The sequence below is a fragment of the Dipodomys spectabilis genome, unplaced genomic scaffold, assembly GCF_019054845.1.
Source record: "Dipodomys spectabilis isolate Male_0828 unplaced genomic scaffold, ASM1905484v1 ptg000266l, whole genome shotgun sequence".
In the NCBI taxonomy this organism is placed as follows: domain Eukaryota; kingdom Metazoa; phylum Chordata; class Mammalia; order Rodentia; family Heteromyidae; genus Dipodomys; species Dipodomys spectabilis.
Window position 1 is genome coordinate 1,967,122 of NW_024870943.1, and position 16,638 is coordinate 1,983,759.

Sequence of the window (16,638 nt, forward strand, 5' to 3'; positions counted from 1 at the left end):
AATCATGATCAAGCCAGGCACTGGTGGCTCCCGCCTGTCATCATAGCTACTCAGGAGGCTGAGATCTGAGGATCATGGTTCAAAGCAAGCCCAGGCAGGAAAGTCCATGAAACTCTTATCTCCAAAAGACCAGCTCAAGTGGTAGAGTGCTTGCCTTGAGCTGAAGAGCTGAGGGACAGCACGTAGACTCAGAGTTCAAGCCCCACAACTGACAAAAAAGTCACGATCATGCTATACACCTCAGGCTGCCCTCAAACCCTCAAACTCACTATCCTCTGCTGGGATTAAGTAGGAAGCACTGCACTTGAAAGCTAGCCTGAACTCCTGGCGAGCAATTTTCCATCACCCTCATGTTTACATTCAGTGGAGACTGAGTTCCAAAGGCCATGCCTGGATGGACGGTGCACTGCTACACTCCCTGGCAGGCCTTCTTTTGTGATTGAAGCCTGCAATGGATAGTCAAGTTGGAACTTTGGCTGGATACCTTGCCACATGTGTCACACACATCCCGCCTCTCCCTGGTGTGTCTTGAGGTGGCGCACAAGGTGCATGTTCTGTGTGAATGCCTTCCCACACTCATTGCACTGGTAGGGCTTGAATTCTGCATGGATGGTGCGGTGGGCTGTGAGGTTAGAATGGGAATAAAAGGCTTTGCCACAGTCTGCGCACACGTATGGCCTCTCCCCAGTGTGTGTCCTGCGATGGCGTGCCAGCTGTGCATTCCGCGTGAATGTCTTCCCACACTGGGCACAGTGGTATGGTTTCACTCCAGTGTGCACAGCCTGGTGCTCAGTGAGGCTCTTGCGAGAGCTGAACGCCTTGCTGCATGTGTCACATGTGTACGGCTTCTCCCCCGTGTGTATCCTGCGGTGGCGCACGAGCTGTGAGTTCTGTGTGAATGTTTTGCCACATTGTGCGCAGTGGTATGGCCTCGCCCCAGTGTGTACAACCTGGTGCTCGGTGAGGCTCTTGCGAATGGTGAATGCCTTTCCACAGGTGTCACATGAATATGGCCTCTCCCCGGTGTGCGTCCTGCAATGAATGGCAAGGCCGGAGGCATGACTGTATGCCTTTCCACACTCGGAGCACCTGTGAGGCTTCTGGCCGCTGTGCACTGTCTGGTGTGCAGTCAGGTTGCCATGTGTGCTGAAGGCCTTGCTGCACAAGCCACAGGCATACGGCCTCTCCCCAGTGTGTGTCCTGTTGTGGCGCACAAGGCCAGATTTCCGTGTGAACGCCTTCCCACACCTGGCACAACAGTACGGCCTCTCTCCAGTGTGTGTCCTCCTGTGCACGGCGAGGCTGGAGTCCTGGCTGAATGCCTTCCCACACTCGGTGCAGCGGTGCAGCTTCACCCCAGTGTGCAGGACCTGGTGCTTGGTAAGGCCAGAGCGCACAACAAAAGCCTTGCTGCAATTTCCACATGGGTAAGGTCTCTCCCCAGCATGGCTCCTACAGTGAACAGTGAGGCTGGACAGCTGGTTGAACACCTTCCCGCACACTGGGCAGCGGTGTGGCTTTACTCCACTATGGTGTTGTTCATGAACCAAGAGATCAGAAAGCTTGGAGAAACCATTCCCACACATTCCACACTGGTAATGCTTCATGCCTCTGTGGCACTGCACGTGAACCAAGAAACAGGACCGTGTGGAGAAAGCCTTCCCACACTCAGTACAGTGGTGGAGCTTCTCCCCAGTGCGGCTCTGCCGGTGATGCACCAGGGACAAGCGGTAGCCGCATGTCTTCTCACCCTCTCGGCACTTGTAAGGCTTTTCCTGAATGTGTGCTTTGAGTTTACGTGTGCATAAGGGAGAACATGTCGGAGCATCATCACATGCATGGGCAATGTGTGTGTTCCCACTGGAGGGGCTCTCCCCAGAGCGCGACATGGGGACCCCCTCGAGGGCGGATGTCTCCACCTCAGCCCTCACCCTTGGCCCTTCACACAGGTATTGCGGGAGCCCACGCAGGGGCTCCTGAAGGGGCCGTCCCAGCCACGGGCTCATGGGCTGCTTCCTCGCATGACCCCCACTCTCCTGCTCTCCTCCGCCACTGCCCTCTTCTCTGTGGACCACAAGCACCCCTTTAGCACGGCCTTCAGTGCTGCTCCACTCCCACTCCCACTCACGCAGAGCTTTCTGGATTTCCTCGCAGGAAAACTCATCAGTGCCTCCGTCCTCATGACTTTGGGTTATTTCTCCCCTACAGCTGCCGGCATGGGGTAGTAATTCTTTAATTATATGCTTAGGAGAGGTACCTGGAAGATATAAAGTTCCATGCTGATTAATCACATAGCTAAGTATTTCATGCTAAAGGAGAGAATGCTACAGAAAAAATTACACAGGCACAGAGGAGCCATGTGAACTCTGAGCACAGAAAATCCAATATGTAAGAACACAAAAGGAATAAGATTCTTTATTATAAATGGATCATATGAAATCTACCTTATGAGAAGGTAAGCCTCATTTCAAACAACCTATGAGGAAAGCAAATCTCACTGACAGGAACACAGGACTTTCCCCTGGGTCCCACTACATACTTAACTCACAAAAGCCCTATGGTGATATTGTAACCAAAGGGAAAAAATGCCTATTACAACATACTGAATATGTACAAATTTATGCCACATATCATATAATATGTTGTAATGGTTCAGAGCCCAAAGCAGTTTACAGAATAACTGGCAAGTTTGAATTTCAAAGCAGGGGGAAGAATTGCAATACAATTTCAAAAAAGGGAGGAATTCAATACAATGCCAGAAAAGAAACCAAAACCAAAAAAGCCTGGACTACATGCTATAAACAGCCTACATATATTAGTAGTGAACAGACTTTTAACATGAACAAGAGGTATCTAGCACTTATGTTGCACAATACATGCTGAGTACATTTAGATGCCGGTAACAAAACATACAAACAAAAAAGTAACCCATAGCTGGGCACCCGTGGCTCACACCTGTAATCCTAGCTACTCAGAAGGCTGAGATCTGAGGATCGAGGTTCAAAGCCAGCCTGGGCAGGAAAGTCCGTGAAACTCTTATCTCCAATAAACCACTAGAAAATCAGAAGTGGCGCTGTAGCTCAAGTTGTAGAGCTCTCGCCTTGAGCTGAAGAGCTGAGTGACAGCGCTCAGGCCCAGAGTTCAAGCCCCACAACCAAAAAAAAAAAAAAAACAAAAACCATGATAAACTGATAGGCTATTTCCTCTTTTTTTGGGGGGGGGGGTCCGGTCATGGGGCCTGAACTCTGGGCCTGGGCACTGTCCCTCAGCTCTTCAGCTCAAGGCTAGTGCTCTACCACTTGAGCCACAGCGCCACTTCCAGCTTTTTTCATTTTGCTTATGTAGTGTTGAGGAATCGAACCCAAGGCCTCAGGCATGCAAGGCAAGTGCTCTGCCACTGAGCCACCTTCCCAGCCCGAGCTATTTCCTCTTAAAAAAAAAAATACAGGGGGGAGGATGGGAAGGGATGGGAAGGGGAAACAAAGGAGGAGGCTACAATGCTTGATAAGAAATGTATTCATTATCTTGCCCACGTAATTGTAACCCCTCTGTACAGTATTTTCACAATAAAAAAAAATACAGGGCTGGGAAGGTGGCTCAGTGATAGAGTGCATGCCTTGCATGCATGAGGCACTGTGTTCGATTCCTCAGTACCACATAAGCAGAAAAAGTTAGAAGTGGCGCTGTGGCTGTCGCTCAAGTGGTAAAGAGCTAGCCTTGAGCTGAAGAGCTCCAGGACAGCAACAGGCCCAGAGTTTATGTCCCACAACCAACCAACCTCCCCCCCCCCCCCCGCCCCGGCCAAAAAAAATGAGGCAGGCCACTGGTGGCTCAGGCCTGTAATCCTAGCTAGTCAGGAGGCTGAGATCTGAGGATCACGGTTCAAAGCCAGCCCAGGCAGGAAAGTCTGTGAGACTCTTATCTCCAATTAATCTCCAGAAAACTAGAAGTGGCATTGTGACTCAAGTGGTAGAGCACTTGTCTTGAGCTGAAGAGCTGAGGGACAGTGCCCAGGCCCAGAGATCAAGCCCCATGACAAAAAAAAAAAAAAAAAAATGTGTTGTAGAAAAAGCAATAAATACAACAAGTGGAATGTCCATACAGCTCTAGGTGTGGATCTGAAGGAAGTGAAGTCAGGGTATGAAAGAGATGCAAGGGTACTGCACACCCACCATTAGCTGGAGAGCCAGCCTAGAGTGCTTCAATGGACACAGAAAATGCAGTGGAGACACAGAGTGGCATATTACTCTGCATAACAGGGCACAAGTGTGGAAATTCTAAAGTCTTTTAGGGCTCACAGTAGAGACACTTTGGTTTTCTACAGAAAACCACTCCCATCCAGGTTCCCCAGCTACATCTCTGTACATCTGAGCTCTTACCTGCACTCACACTTTTGGCGCCTTTCCAACCATTCAGCTCTCCTGGAGTTGTCACGTGGCTCTGTGCCACCCAGGGCTCTTCCTCAAGCTCCAATGGCAAAATCACACTCACGCTGGGAGGAGAGACTCCTGTTTATAGAAAGACAATGTGCTGTGGCTTTTCTGAAATCCCCAGTCCCACATTTATGGGAAAAGGGGACATCACACATGGATGCATCACACATTCAGCAGACTACCTCCATGTGAACACTTCAGAGGACACTCTAATGTGCAGACAGCAACGCAAGAACTACTGAGTCAGAAGCACAAGGAAATAGATACAAAGTCAGCTCTGGGCTTAGTGTGGTGTCATCTGTGTGTCATCCCAGCACTCAGAAGTTCAGGGGCAAGTTTAAGGGCATCCAGGGCTACAAAGTGGGACTTTTTCTCAAAAAAAAAAAAAAAAATGATGAGGAAGAGGAAGAGAAGGTAGAGGAGAAGAAAGGAAGGAAGGAAGGAAGGAAGGAAGGAAGGAAGGAAGGAAGGAAGGAAGGAGGAAGGAAGGACTGCCATAGTGCTTGATATGTAGCTCAGTGATGAGAGGATCTGCCTAGCATGTACAAAGCTCTAGAGAGGGAAGGGAAGGGAAAAGGAGAAGAGTGGAGAAAAGAAGGGGAAAAGGTGAGGGGAAAAAAAGAACAAAGGAGAGCAAGAGACAAGCCTGCAAAAGCTGACATGCACAGGTGCTCACTTAAGCTGTGGGACATAGGAGGCAGGACAAAAGAAGGTTATTAAAGTCCGAAGGCCACATTAGCATGTTTCTGTCCCTGAGTTGGTAGACCTTTATGTCTAGTCAAGGAACGTGGGGCTTTCCAGGCAGCACTCAAGGGAAACCAAGGCCAAGAGCAGAACTCCCAACTTGTGCAGGGAGGGGTGCTCACCCACAGAGACCAGGTTCCTGTAGGTGTCCAGCATGACGTCCCTGTACAGAGCGTGCTGAGCCGGGGTCAGGCACCGCCACTCCTCCCGGGTGAAATCCACTGCCACATCCTCAAGTGTCAACTGTCCACAAGGAGAAAATCCAAAACCATTTCACACACAGTCCAGACTCAGAAAAAATATTAGACAGAATTATAATCAATGCCTACCATGACAAAGAATTCAACACAAGAGGGAAACTTCAGGATTTTACAGTTTGAAAAGTTTCTTTGATATGATACCCAAAGCAAACAAAAAACAAAAAAACAAAAAAAAAATGACATGGAATTGTACATCCCAGCATTCTTCAGAGTTAGTGGGGAAGTATGATGAACACGCCTAGAATCCTAACCAGTCCAGAAGCCAGAGATCTTAGGATCAGGATTCAAAGCCAACTGGAGCAGGAAAGCCCATGAGCATCTTTCCTCCAATAAACTACCAAAAAGGCCAGAAATGGAGCTGTGACTCAAGTGGTAGAGCAGCAGCCTTGAGCAAAAGAGCTCAGGACAGCACCCAGGCCCTGAATTCAAGATGCAGGGCTGGGTGCTTGGTGGGGAGGGAGACCAAAAGCTGAAAAGAAAACCAGCAGAGAGATTTCAGCAAGAACACAGGAACACTTGGTGGGTGATGCTCTTCTGTGCCCACACTCAGTGGAGGGGACAGGGCTGAGGGAAGGTGTGGGGGATGTGAGCACATGTGGCAGGCAGGTGTCAGCACAGCCAGTGCCCAGGCCAGCTCTTTGCACAGGAAGGAGACGCCACATGGCTTTACCTGAGTCACAGCCGCCATCCCTGCTCCTTGTCTTTCCTCTTCCTCCTCCCTGGGCTTCCTCCTCAGGCAATACCACTTTCCAGAAGTCAGTCCTGAGTGCTGAAAATATCCTGTTTAATGCTCACATACAACAACACCCTCCCTGTGTCCCGGCCCCAGCCCAGGGAGGACCTCACCATGGGGGAAGATGGTCCTGGGCTCATTCCATACCACTCATGGGGTGATGGGGAATGCAGGTCCTGGGGCTTGAACTCAAGACCTGGGCACTGTGCCTGAGCTTGTTTACTCAAGGCTGGTGCTCTACCACTTGAGTCACAGCCCCACTCTGGCTTTTTGGTGGTTAATTGGAGCCAAGATTCTCCTGGAGCGGTTGGACGTGTGGAGGGGTTGAAGCACCAAAGCTACCGAGCAAAAAAAGCATCAGACACCAAGTTTGAGTCCCAGTCTGTGGTCTAAAAACAACAACAACATATGTATGGGACTTTCCTGCCCAGGCTGACTTCAAACTTCCATCCTCACACCTCAGCCTCCTGAGTGGCTAGGCTTACAACCATGGACCCTGCTCCCTCTACTCTCCTTGTAAGCAGAGACCCCTCTTCCCCACAGACCAAATGGCTCTGCACAAATGCAAATTGTTCTCCTCTCCTTTCATTCGGAAGTGCTCCCACATTTCCTGTACCCCGCCACCTATGTGGGAATTCGGGGCTGGAGGGCCGCGGCTGGGGCCGGGAGTCGTGGCCTTTGTCCAGACGACTTGGCCTAGGGCCCGGAGGCCGGAGAGGCGGGTCGGGTCCCAGACCCCAAGCCGGGCCCGGAGGACCGAGTGGAAGACGGTGCCAGGGGCCGGCTGTCCAAGAGGGCTGGGAAGAGCCGCGGCCGCGCCCACCCCGCCACCCTCGCCCGGCTCGCAGCGACGCGGGGTCGCTGGGGTCCGAGCGCCGCGGCCGCGCCGGGCCGGTGGAAGTCAGGAAGGACCGGCCGGAGACCCCAGGCCGCCGGACAGGAGAGCCGCGCGGGGGCTCCGGATACCCGGGACGCAGACTTACTCCTCCCGGAGAAACACGCAGTCCGCACCGCGAGCTCCCCCTCACACCAACCGACTCCTGGTCTGGCGGGTAACTGCGCACGCAGTGACAGGGGGCGGGGCAAACACGGAGGGAAACGTGAGCTGGGGGCGGGCTAGAGGGGAGGGCCAGGAAGAAACCAATGAAAAAGTGGAACGGGCATGACCAGAACAAAACCCAGTATATAGGACCAGTACTGAGGGTTGGTGGGCGGGGAATAAGACTGGTCTGGGCCAAGAGAGAGCTAATAGGTGAGGCCATCCTTGACTGACAGTGGCAAAGGGGGTGGAGCCAGGGAGACTCTAGGCCTCAGAGGAGGCTGCCAGGGCAGGCCTGGGGCTGAGGCGGGCCTGGCGCTGGGGGCGGAGTCAGTGTGTGGAGGAAGCCCGGTGCTGGGGGCCAAGCTGTGCAGAAATGAATAAAACGCATATGGATAGAAATCGTCAATTGCTCAGTAATTCTTTTCTTTTTAAAAGGTTATTTTATGGACTAAAACATGGATTCTGAATAGAGCAGCAGTAAAGTTTAACAGCAGCAGTTCTGTATAACCATCCTCAAGAAAATGCTATCCTGCTCGCGCGTGTCCTGAGGTTTAATCTCAGGAGTTTGGCAGCTGCTGGGAAAGTCTCCAACACTGAGTGACCTACCGCTGAGCCACCTTCCCAGCCCCCGTGGAGAATACCTCCCGCGTGGATGGCTCTCGCCTTGCTGCCCTCTGGTGGGGCTTCTTTTGGGTGTGAAGCCTGCGTGCAATGGCACACGAAATTGGAGCGCCGGCTGCACACCATACCGCATGTCACACATGTAAGGGCCCTTGCCGATGTGTGTTTGTTGGTGGCGCACAACTTTTGTCTTCCAGAAAAATGCCTTCCTGCACTCTGCACTGGTGGGGCTTGTGTCCTGTGTGGATGGCAAGGTGGCTGTGGCGTTCTGTGTGGGATTTAAATGGACTCTCACCGGTGTGTGTCCTAAGGTGGCACGCGAGGTCATTTTTCTGTGGGAATGCCTTCCCACACTGGGTGCAGCGGTGCGGCTTCCAAACACCTTCCCACAATCCTCACACTTATGTGGCTTGCATCCAGTGTGAACAGTCTGGTGTGCTTCAAGGCAGCCATGCGTGCTGAAGGCCTTGCCACACACGCACTCCAGCATGTCCCCAGTGTACATCCTGTTGTGCCTGAATGCCTTCCCGCACTTGGCGCACCTGTGGCGTTTGAGGCCAGTGTGCACAGCCTGGTGTGCTATGAGGGTGGCACGCTTGCGGAAGGCCTTGCCATACTTTTCACATGCATATGGCTTCTCCCCAGTGTGCAGCCTGCGGTGCACAGTGAGCTGCTTGGACTTCCGGAATGCCTTTCTGCACTCAGAATGCAGGTAGGGCTTCTTGCCACTATGGCTTCACTTGTGAACCATGAGAGAGGAATGTGAGGAGAAAGCCTTCCCGCACTCTGCACAGGGTTGGCGCTTCACACCACTATGGCTTTGCTCATGAACCAAGAGAGGAGAACGTGTGGAGAAAGCCTTCCCACATGTGGCACAGAGGTGCAGATTCTCCCTGGTATGGCTCAGCTGGTGACGCTCTAGGGCCATGAGGTAGCTGAACACCTTGCCACACTCGCTGCACTCATAACACTTTGCCCCAATGTGTGCTTTGGGTCTATGCCTGAGTAACAGATGGAGGTCTCATCACCTGCAGGGACAATGTGTGTATTCCCACTGGAGGGACTCCCCCAAGGGCGTGACATGGGGGGCCTGGCAAGGGCGGACGACTCCACCTCAGTCCTCACTCCTGGCCTTTCACACAGGTACGGCAGGAGCCTGCGCAGGGGCTCCTGGAGGGGCCGTCCCAGCCACGGGCTCATGGGTTACTTCCCCACGTGACCCCCACCCTCCTGCTCTCCTCCGCCATTTAGCACAGCCTTCAGCGCTGCTCCACTCCCACTCCCACTCACGTGGAGCTTTCTAGACTTACTTGCAGGAAAACTCGTCAGTGACTCTGTCCTCATGACTTTGGGGTATTTCTGCCCTACCACTGCCTCTGCTGGGTGGAAATTCTTTAATTATATATCTAGGAGAGGTACCTGCAAGATATAGAGCTCCCATCTGATTAATCATAGAGTATTTCATGCTGGAAAACAGAATACCATGGCAAAAATGACAACACACACACACACACACTGAGGAGTCCTATTTATACTGAGAAACATAAAATCCAATATTTAGGAACACAAAAAGAATAGGATTCTTTTATTGCAAAGTGGATCACATGGAATCCAATTTAAGCTAAGCCTCATTTCAAACAACCTGTGAGAAATACTTACATACTCAGCAAGTTTGTGGACAAGAAGACAGGATTCCAGGAAGACAGGATTCCCCCCGACCCTCCCCGTGACAGGGTCTCATGGTACACCTAACTCACAAAAGCCATATGGTTATATCATAACCACAGACGAAAAATGCCTGTTTACAACATACTGACTGTGTATAATTAATGCTACATATCACACAATGTGTTATGATGGTTCAGGGCCCAAAAGCAGTTACAAAAGGCATTAACTGGCAATTTTCAATTGCAAAGCAGAGGCTGGGGAAAAAGAGGAAGAATTCAATATAAGAATGCCAGAAGAGGGCTAGGAAGGTGGCTCAGTGGTAGCGCTTGCCTTGCATGCTTGAGGCCCTGGATTCGATTCCTCAGCACCACATAAGCAGAAAAAAAAAGCTGGAAGTGGCGCTGTGGCTCAAGTAGTAGAGTGCTAGCCTTGAGCTGAAGAGATGAGGGACAGCGCCCAGGCCCAGAGTTCAGGCCCCACCACCAGACCCAAAAAAAAGAAAAAGAATGCCAGAAGCTGGGTGTGGTGGCTCATGCCTGTTATCCTAGCTATTCAAGAGACTGATATCTGAGGACCACCATTAAAAGCCAGCCTGGGCAGAAAAGTCCATGAGACTCTCATCCCTAACAAACCACTCAGAAAACCGGAAGTGGCGCTGTGGCTCAAGTGGTAGAGTGCTCACCTTGAGCTAAAGAGCTCAGGGACAGCGCCCAAGCTCAGAATTCAAACCCCATGACTGATTAAAAAGAAAAAGAAAAGAAAAAGCTGGGCACTGGTGGCTCATGCCTGTAATCCTAGTTACTCAGGAGGCTGAGATCTGAGGATCACGGTTCAAAGCCAGCCCGGGCAGGAAAGTCCATGAGACCCTTATCTCCAATTAAGCACTAGCACACCAGAAGTGGCACTGTTGCTCCAGTGGTAGAGTGCTAGCCTTTAGCTGAAGAGCTGAGGGACAGCAGCCAGGCCCAGAGTTCAGGACCCACAACCAACAAAAAAGAAAAAAAACACACACCTGGAATATGTGCTATAAACTGCCTTCACCCCGCTCACAGCAAATAGATTTTAACATGAACAAGAGATGTCTAGCACTTACACTAAACAATACAGGCTGATTACATTTAGATGATATTCAAGTTAATAAAAAATGAAGAGTAACCCATGATAAAATAAACAAGTAATTTCCTCTTTAAAAAGAAACAAATAAAAAGAAATTGTGTTGCAGAAAAATAACAAAATATAAGTGGAATGTCCCACCACCTAGCTCTAGTTGTGCATCTGAAGGAAATGAAGTCAGCATATAAAAGACATGGCTGGGGCTAGGTGCTGGGGGCTGAGGAGGCTGAGCTCTGAGGATCACGGTTCAAAGCTAGCACAGGAAGGAAAGTCTGTGAAACTCTTATCTTTAATAAACTACTCAGGGGCTGGGAAGGTGGCTCAGTGGTAGAGCGCTTGCCTTGCATGCATGAGGCCCTGGGTTCAATTCCTCAGCACCACATGAGCAAAAAGAAAAAAGCCGGAAGTGGCGCTGTGGCTCTAGTGGTAGAGCGCTCGCCTTGAGCTGAAGAGCTGAGGGACAGCGCCCAGGCCCAGAGTTCAGGCCCCACGACCCGACCCAAAAAAAATAAATAAATAAACTACTCAGAAGAGACACTGGGGTACTGCACACCCACCATTAGCTGGAGAGCCAGCCTAGAGTACTTCAATGGACACAAGGAATACAGTGGAGACATAGAATGGCATATTACTCTGCAGGACAGGGCACAAGTGGGGATATTCTAAAGTCCTTAGGACTCACAGCAGTGACACTTTAGTTTTCCTACAGAAACTCATGCCCAGGTTCCCCTGCTCCATCTCTGCACACCTGAGCTCTTACCTGATCTCACATCTTTGACTCCTTCCTAACCATTCAGCTCTCCTAGAAGTGTCATGTGGCTCTGTGCCACCCAGGGCTCTTTCCTGAGCTCCAACAGTGAAAGCACACTCACGCTGGGAGGGAAGACTCCTGTTTATAGAAAGACAATGCACTGCCGGGTGCCATGGCTCATGCTTGTAATCCTAGCTACTCAGGAGGCTGAGATCTGAGGATCACGGTTCCAAGTCAGCCTGGGCAGGAAAGTCCATGAGACTCTTATCTCCAATAAAGCACCAGAAAACCGGAAGTGGCGCTGTGGCTCAAGTGGTAGAGCAGAGCGCTCGCCTTGAGCTGAAGAGCGCAAAGACAGCGCCCAAGCCCAGCGTTCAAGCCCCGTGACTGACAAAAAAAAAAAAGAAAGAAAGACAATGCTCTGTGGCCTTTCCGGAATCCCCAGTCCCACACTTACAGGGAAAAAGAGACATCACACATGGATCAAAGGATAGTTCACACATTCATCATACTGCCTCCATTTGAACACTTCAGAGGACACTCTAATGTGCAGACAGCAACGCAAGAACTACCCAGTCAGAAGGATGAGGAAATGGATACAAAGACTGCCATGAGCTGAGTGTGGTGTCATCTGTGTGTAATCCCAGCACTCAGAGGATCAATGGCAAGTTCAAGGCCAGTCAGGGCTACAAAGTGGGACCTTTTCTCAGAAAAAAAAAGCAGGGAGGAGGAGGAAAAGGAGGAGGAAGAAGAAAGGAAGAGAGGCAGAGACACCTGAAAGGAGGAAGGGAGGAAGGAGAAGGAAAGAAGGAAAGAAGGAAGGAAGGCAGACAGGAAGGGAGGAAGGAAGGGATGCAGAGAGGGATGGAAGGAGGTCTTCCATTGTACCTGCCGTACAAAGCTCTAGAGAGGGAAGGGAAAGGAAAGGGAGGAGAATAGAGAAAGGAAGGGAAGAAGAGGAAGGAAAAAAAGGAACAAAGGAGAAAGGGAGACAAGCCTGCCATAGCTGACATACACACAAACTCACTTAAAACTGTGGGACACAGAAGTGGCCCATCGGAGCAGGACAAAGGATGGGTGTGAAAGTACTGAGGCCATGTTAGTATGTTTCTATCTCTGAATCCAGAGAGCCTTTACATCTAGTCATGGAACTTGGAGCTCTCCAGGCATTTAGGGGAAACCAAGGCCAAGAGTAAAACTCTGATTTATGCAGGGAGGGGGTGCTCACCAAAGGAGATCAAGTTCCCAAAGGTGTCCAGCACGACGTCCCTGTACACAGCGCGCTGAGCCGGGGTCAGGCACCGCCACCTCTCCCGGGTGAAATCCACCACCATGTCCTCAGATGCCAACTGTCCTGAAGGAAAAATCCAAAAGCATTTCACACACATACACATCCATGGACTCAGAAAATGGATTACATGGAATTATAATCCGATGCCTACCGTGACAAAGCAATCAACATGCCAGGGATAGGGAAAAACTTCAAGATTTTACAGTTTATAATGGTGTCTTTGGTTTGACATGGAAAGAAGGGAGGGAAAGAAGGAATGGGACTTCCCTAGTGCTTGAGATGGCACACAATGATAAGCTACATGAAATTGCACATCCAGGCATTCTTCTGAGAAAGTGAGGAAGTATGATCGTGTTAAAAAGAACCCAGCCAGGGAAGGTGGCTCAGTGGTAGAGTGCTTGCCTTGCATGCATGAGGCCCTGGGTTTGATTCCTTAGCACCACATAAGCAAAAAGAAAAAAGCCGGAAGTGGAGATGTGGCTCAAGTGGTAGAGCGCTAGCCTTGAGCTGAAGAGCTGAGGGACAACGCCTAGGCCGAATTCAAGCCCCGAGACTGGACCAAAAAAAAAAAAAGAACACAGCCAGGCACCAGGGCCCACATCTGGAATCTTAGCCACTCAGGATGCTGACATCACCCAGGTCCTGAAATCAAGCCCCAGGACTGCGGAGGCAATAAAAGAGAAAACCCAAAGCCGAAAAGAATACCAGCAGAGAGGTTTCAGCAAGGACACTGGAACTCTTGGTGGGCGTGTGCCCATGCCCAGTGGAGGGGACAGGGCTGAGGGAAGGTGTGGGGGATGTGAACACACGTGGCAGGCAGGTGTCAGCACAGCCAGTGCCCAGGCCAGCTCTTTGCACAGGAAGGAGACGCCACACGGCTTTACCTGAGTCACAGCCGCCATCCCTGCTCCTTGTCTTTCCTCTTCCTCCTCCCTGGGCTTCCTCCTCAGGCAATACCACTTTCCAGAAGTCAGTCCTGAGTGCTGAAAATATCCTGTTTAATGCTCACATACAACAACACTCTCCCTGTGTCCCGGCCCCAGCCCAGGGAGGACCTCACCATGGGGGAAGACGGTTTTGTGCTGCTCACTCATGGAGTGATGGGGAATGCAGGTCCTGAGGCTTAAACTCAGGACCTGGGCCCTGTGCCTGAGTTTGTTTCCTCAAGGCTGGTGCTCTACCACTTGAGCCACAGCCCCACTCTGGCTTTTTGGTGGTTAATTGGAGCTAAGATTCTCCTGGAGCAGTTGGACGTGTGGAGGGGTTGAAGCACCAAAGCTACCGCGCAAAAAAGCATCAGATACCAAGTTTGAGTCCCAGTCTGTGGCCTAAAAACAACAATAACAACAAATGTATGGGGCTTTCCTGTTCAGGCTGACTTCAAACCTCCATCCTCACATCTCAGCCTCCTGAGTGGCTAGGCTTACAACCATGGACCCTGCTCCCTCTACTCTCCTTGTAAGCAGAGACCCCTCTTTCCCATGGACCAAATGGCTCTGCACAAATGTAAATTGTTCTCCTCTCCTTCTATTCGGAAGTGCTCTGGGGTTTCCTGCACCCTGTTACTTATGTGATGTTTTGGATCTTTCTGGAGATGGAGTTTTGCCAGTCTCTATTTGCTTTCCTCTTTATTCACGCAACTGATTTTTTGCAAAGCCTGCACCCCATTATGTACTTGCCACCTGCTGTTAGGGCTCTTTTCTCTTCCTGTTTTCCCTACCCCATCACCCCACCTGACCTCTACCCAATCTGATGATCCTTTGCCCTCACTGTAAAATGTGAAATCAGAAACAGAACAAAGTTACAATCCTGAAGCTTATCACCAGCTGTACTGAGTTACCATGTTAGTCAGGAGCTTATAATAAAAATCATTTCTGGCCAGGTGCAGGTGGCTCATGCCTGTCATCCTAGCTACTCAGGAGGCTGAGATCTGAGGATCATGGTTCAAAGCCAGCCTGGGTTGCAAAGTCCTTGAGACTTATCTCCAATAAACCACCAGAAAACCAGAAGTGGCACTGTGGCTCAAGTGGTAGAGCGCTCACCTTGAGCTGAAGAGCTGAGTGAGGGACAGCACCATAGTTCAAGGCCTAATAACAGAAAAAAAAAATCATTTCTCTAAAATAGACTACCTCTACTCAAGGTTACGTTTTGACTTTTTTTTTTCTTTGCCAGTCATGGGGCTTGAACTCTGGGCCTGGGAGCTGTCCCTCAGCAATTCAGCTCAAGGCTAGCTCTCTATCACTTGAGCCACGTAGCACCACTTCTGGCTTTTTCTGCTTATGTAGTGCCTAGGAATCGTATCCAGGACCTCATGCATACAAGGCAAGCACTCTACCACTGAGCTACTTTCCCAGCCCCATGTTTTGGCTTCTTTTTTTGGTCAGTCGTGGGCTTGAACTCTGGGCATGGGCTCTGTCCCTCAGCTCTTCAATCTTCAGCTAGTGCTCAACCACTTGAGCCACAGCACCATTTCCAGTTTCGAGTGATTTATTGGAGATAAGAGACTTTCCTGGGTTGGTTTTGAACTGTGATCCTCAGATCTCAACCTCCTGAGTAGCTAGGATTATAGGCGTGAGCCAAGGGCACCTGGCTCTGTTTTGACTTTTTGTAATCAATTATCAATAGCATTGATAGTATCAGTCATGCTGACCAAGTCAAGATTATGTTTTGCCTATGCTGTTTTGCTTCTGTAAGCTTCCTTTGGCAAACACCACCTGCGTGAAATCCCTTCCTATAAAAATCCCCATTGAGTAGCTAGGATTACAGGCTTGAACCACCAGAGCCAGGTGCTAGCTTTGAGCTGAAGAACTGAGGGACAGCACCCAGTTCAATCCCCACGACCGACAACAACAAAAAAATCCCCAGGAAAATCAAACTGGGCTGTTCTCCAAAGCTTTGGGAGCTGGAGACAGTCACCACGTGGCTAATAAAAGGCTTCCAGGGAGATAGACTGAGTGCTTCCTCCCATCGTTGGTTCCAATTCCCACGGGCCTAGTTAGTTGGGATACTCCATCACCTATACAAAGCCCCACGCACATGTCTGGTGTAACAAAGGCAGGCCTCAGGTTCTCCCAAACTGTGGGCTGGCCCAAGAGAGGATGGGGAGGGACGCAGGGCAGGGTAAAGATTGGGGGAGGGGGATGTGGGGGAGCGAAGTAAGCTGAAGTGGGGTGGGGTGAGGTGGGGTGAATGGGGTGGGTAGGGGTGATGTGGGGTGAGGTGGGTAGGGGTGAGGTAAGGTGGGATGGGAAACCGGAGGCCAGCGTCCGGTGGAGCCGGGAGGAGCCGGGTACAGGGGCCAGAGGGCTCAGGAGGAGCCAGGGGCCGGCAGGTGCCGAGGGCCGGAGTGGAAGAGGGGCGGGGGAGGAGCCGGGAGACGGGACCCCGCGCGCACCGACGGGGGGGGGGGGACGCCGGGGTCCGGGCGCGGGGGCCGCGCCAGGGCCGGCAGATGTCAGGGAGGACCGGCTGGCGAGCCAGGCCGCCGGGCAGGAGGGCCGCGCGAGGGCTCCGGGGACCTGGATCCCGCCGTGGGGGCTGCGGACACCCGTAGGACGCACACTTACTGTGACACCAGAGGAGACTCAGGAACCGCACCGCGAGCTCCCCTCTGCGCCACGTGCTTCCTGGTCTGAGAGGGGCTGCGCGCGCAGCCAGAAAGAGGGCGGACATAAGGGGCGGAGCAAAAAGGGAGGGAATGTGATCTGGGGGAGGGGCCTTAAGGGGTGGGACGTGGGACGAGACTGGCCTGGACAGGATAGGACGAGAGGGCGAGAAGGGGCGGGGCATTCCAAGGCCAGAGACCGAGTGGGCGGGGCCTTCCTGGATTGACAGTGGCAGAGGGGGTGGAGCCAGAGGAGACTCCAGGCCTATGAGGAGGCTGCTAAGGGGAGACCAAGGTACTGAGATGAGGCAAGGTACTGGGGGCGGAGTCAGGGCGCTGAGGGGCGTGTCCACGACTCTGAAGGGCGGGGCCAGACTC

At 51.5% G+C, this 16,638-nt stretch overlaps 1 protein-coding gene and 1 long non-coding RNA gene across 2 annotated transcripts in view; one reads left to right on the plus strand and one right to left on the minus strand.

The window, feature by feature from the left end:
• Znf615 (zinc finger protein 615) overlaps nucleotides 1–6,340 on the minus strand; it is a 52,990-nt gene extending 46,650 nt beyond the window's left edge. The window contains exons 1-5 of the mRNA XM_042700434.1: nucleotides 6,284–6,340; nucleotides 6,108–6,206; nucleotides 5,300–5,420; nucleotides 4,380–4,508; nucleotides 1,659–2,257 (exon numbers count right to left, since the gene is read on the minus strand). Coding sequence (XP_042556368.1) covers nucleotides 1,659–2,257; nucleotides 4,380–4,508; nucleotides 5,300–5,420; nucleotides 6,108–6,206; nucleotides 6,284–6,310 — 975 coding nt within the window. The 5' untranslated portion in view covers nucleotides 6,311–6,340. The remainder of the gene's footprint in view (nucleotides 1–1,658; nucleotides 2,258–4,379; nucleotides 4,509–5,299; nucleotides 5,421–6,107; nucleotides 6,207–6,283) is intronic.
• On the plus strand, nucleotides 1,626–8,686 carry LOC122125818. Its single transcript, XR_006150781.1, has 2 exons — nucleotides 1,626–1,679; nucleotides 8,546–8,686. It is a non-coding gene; the product is annotated as an uncharacterized LOC122125818 (long non-coding RNA).
• Nucleotides 8,687–16,638: the final 7,952 nt, after the last annotated feature.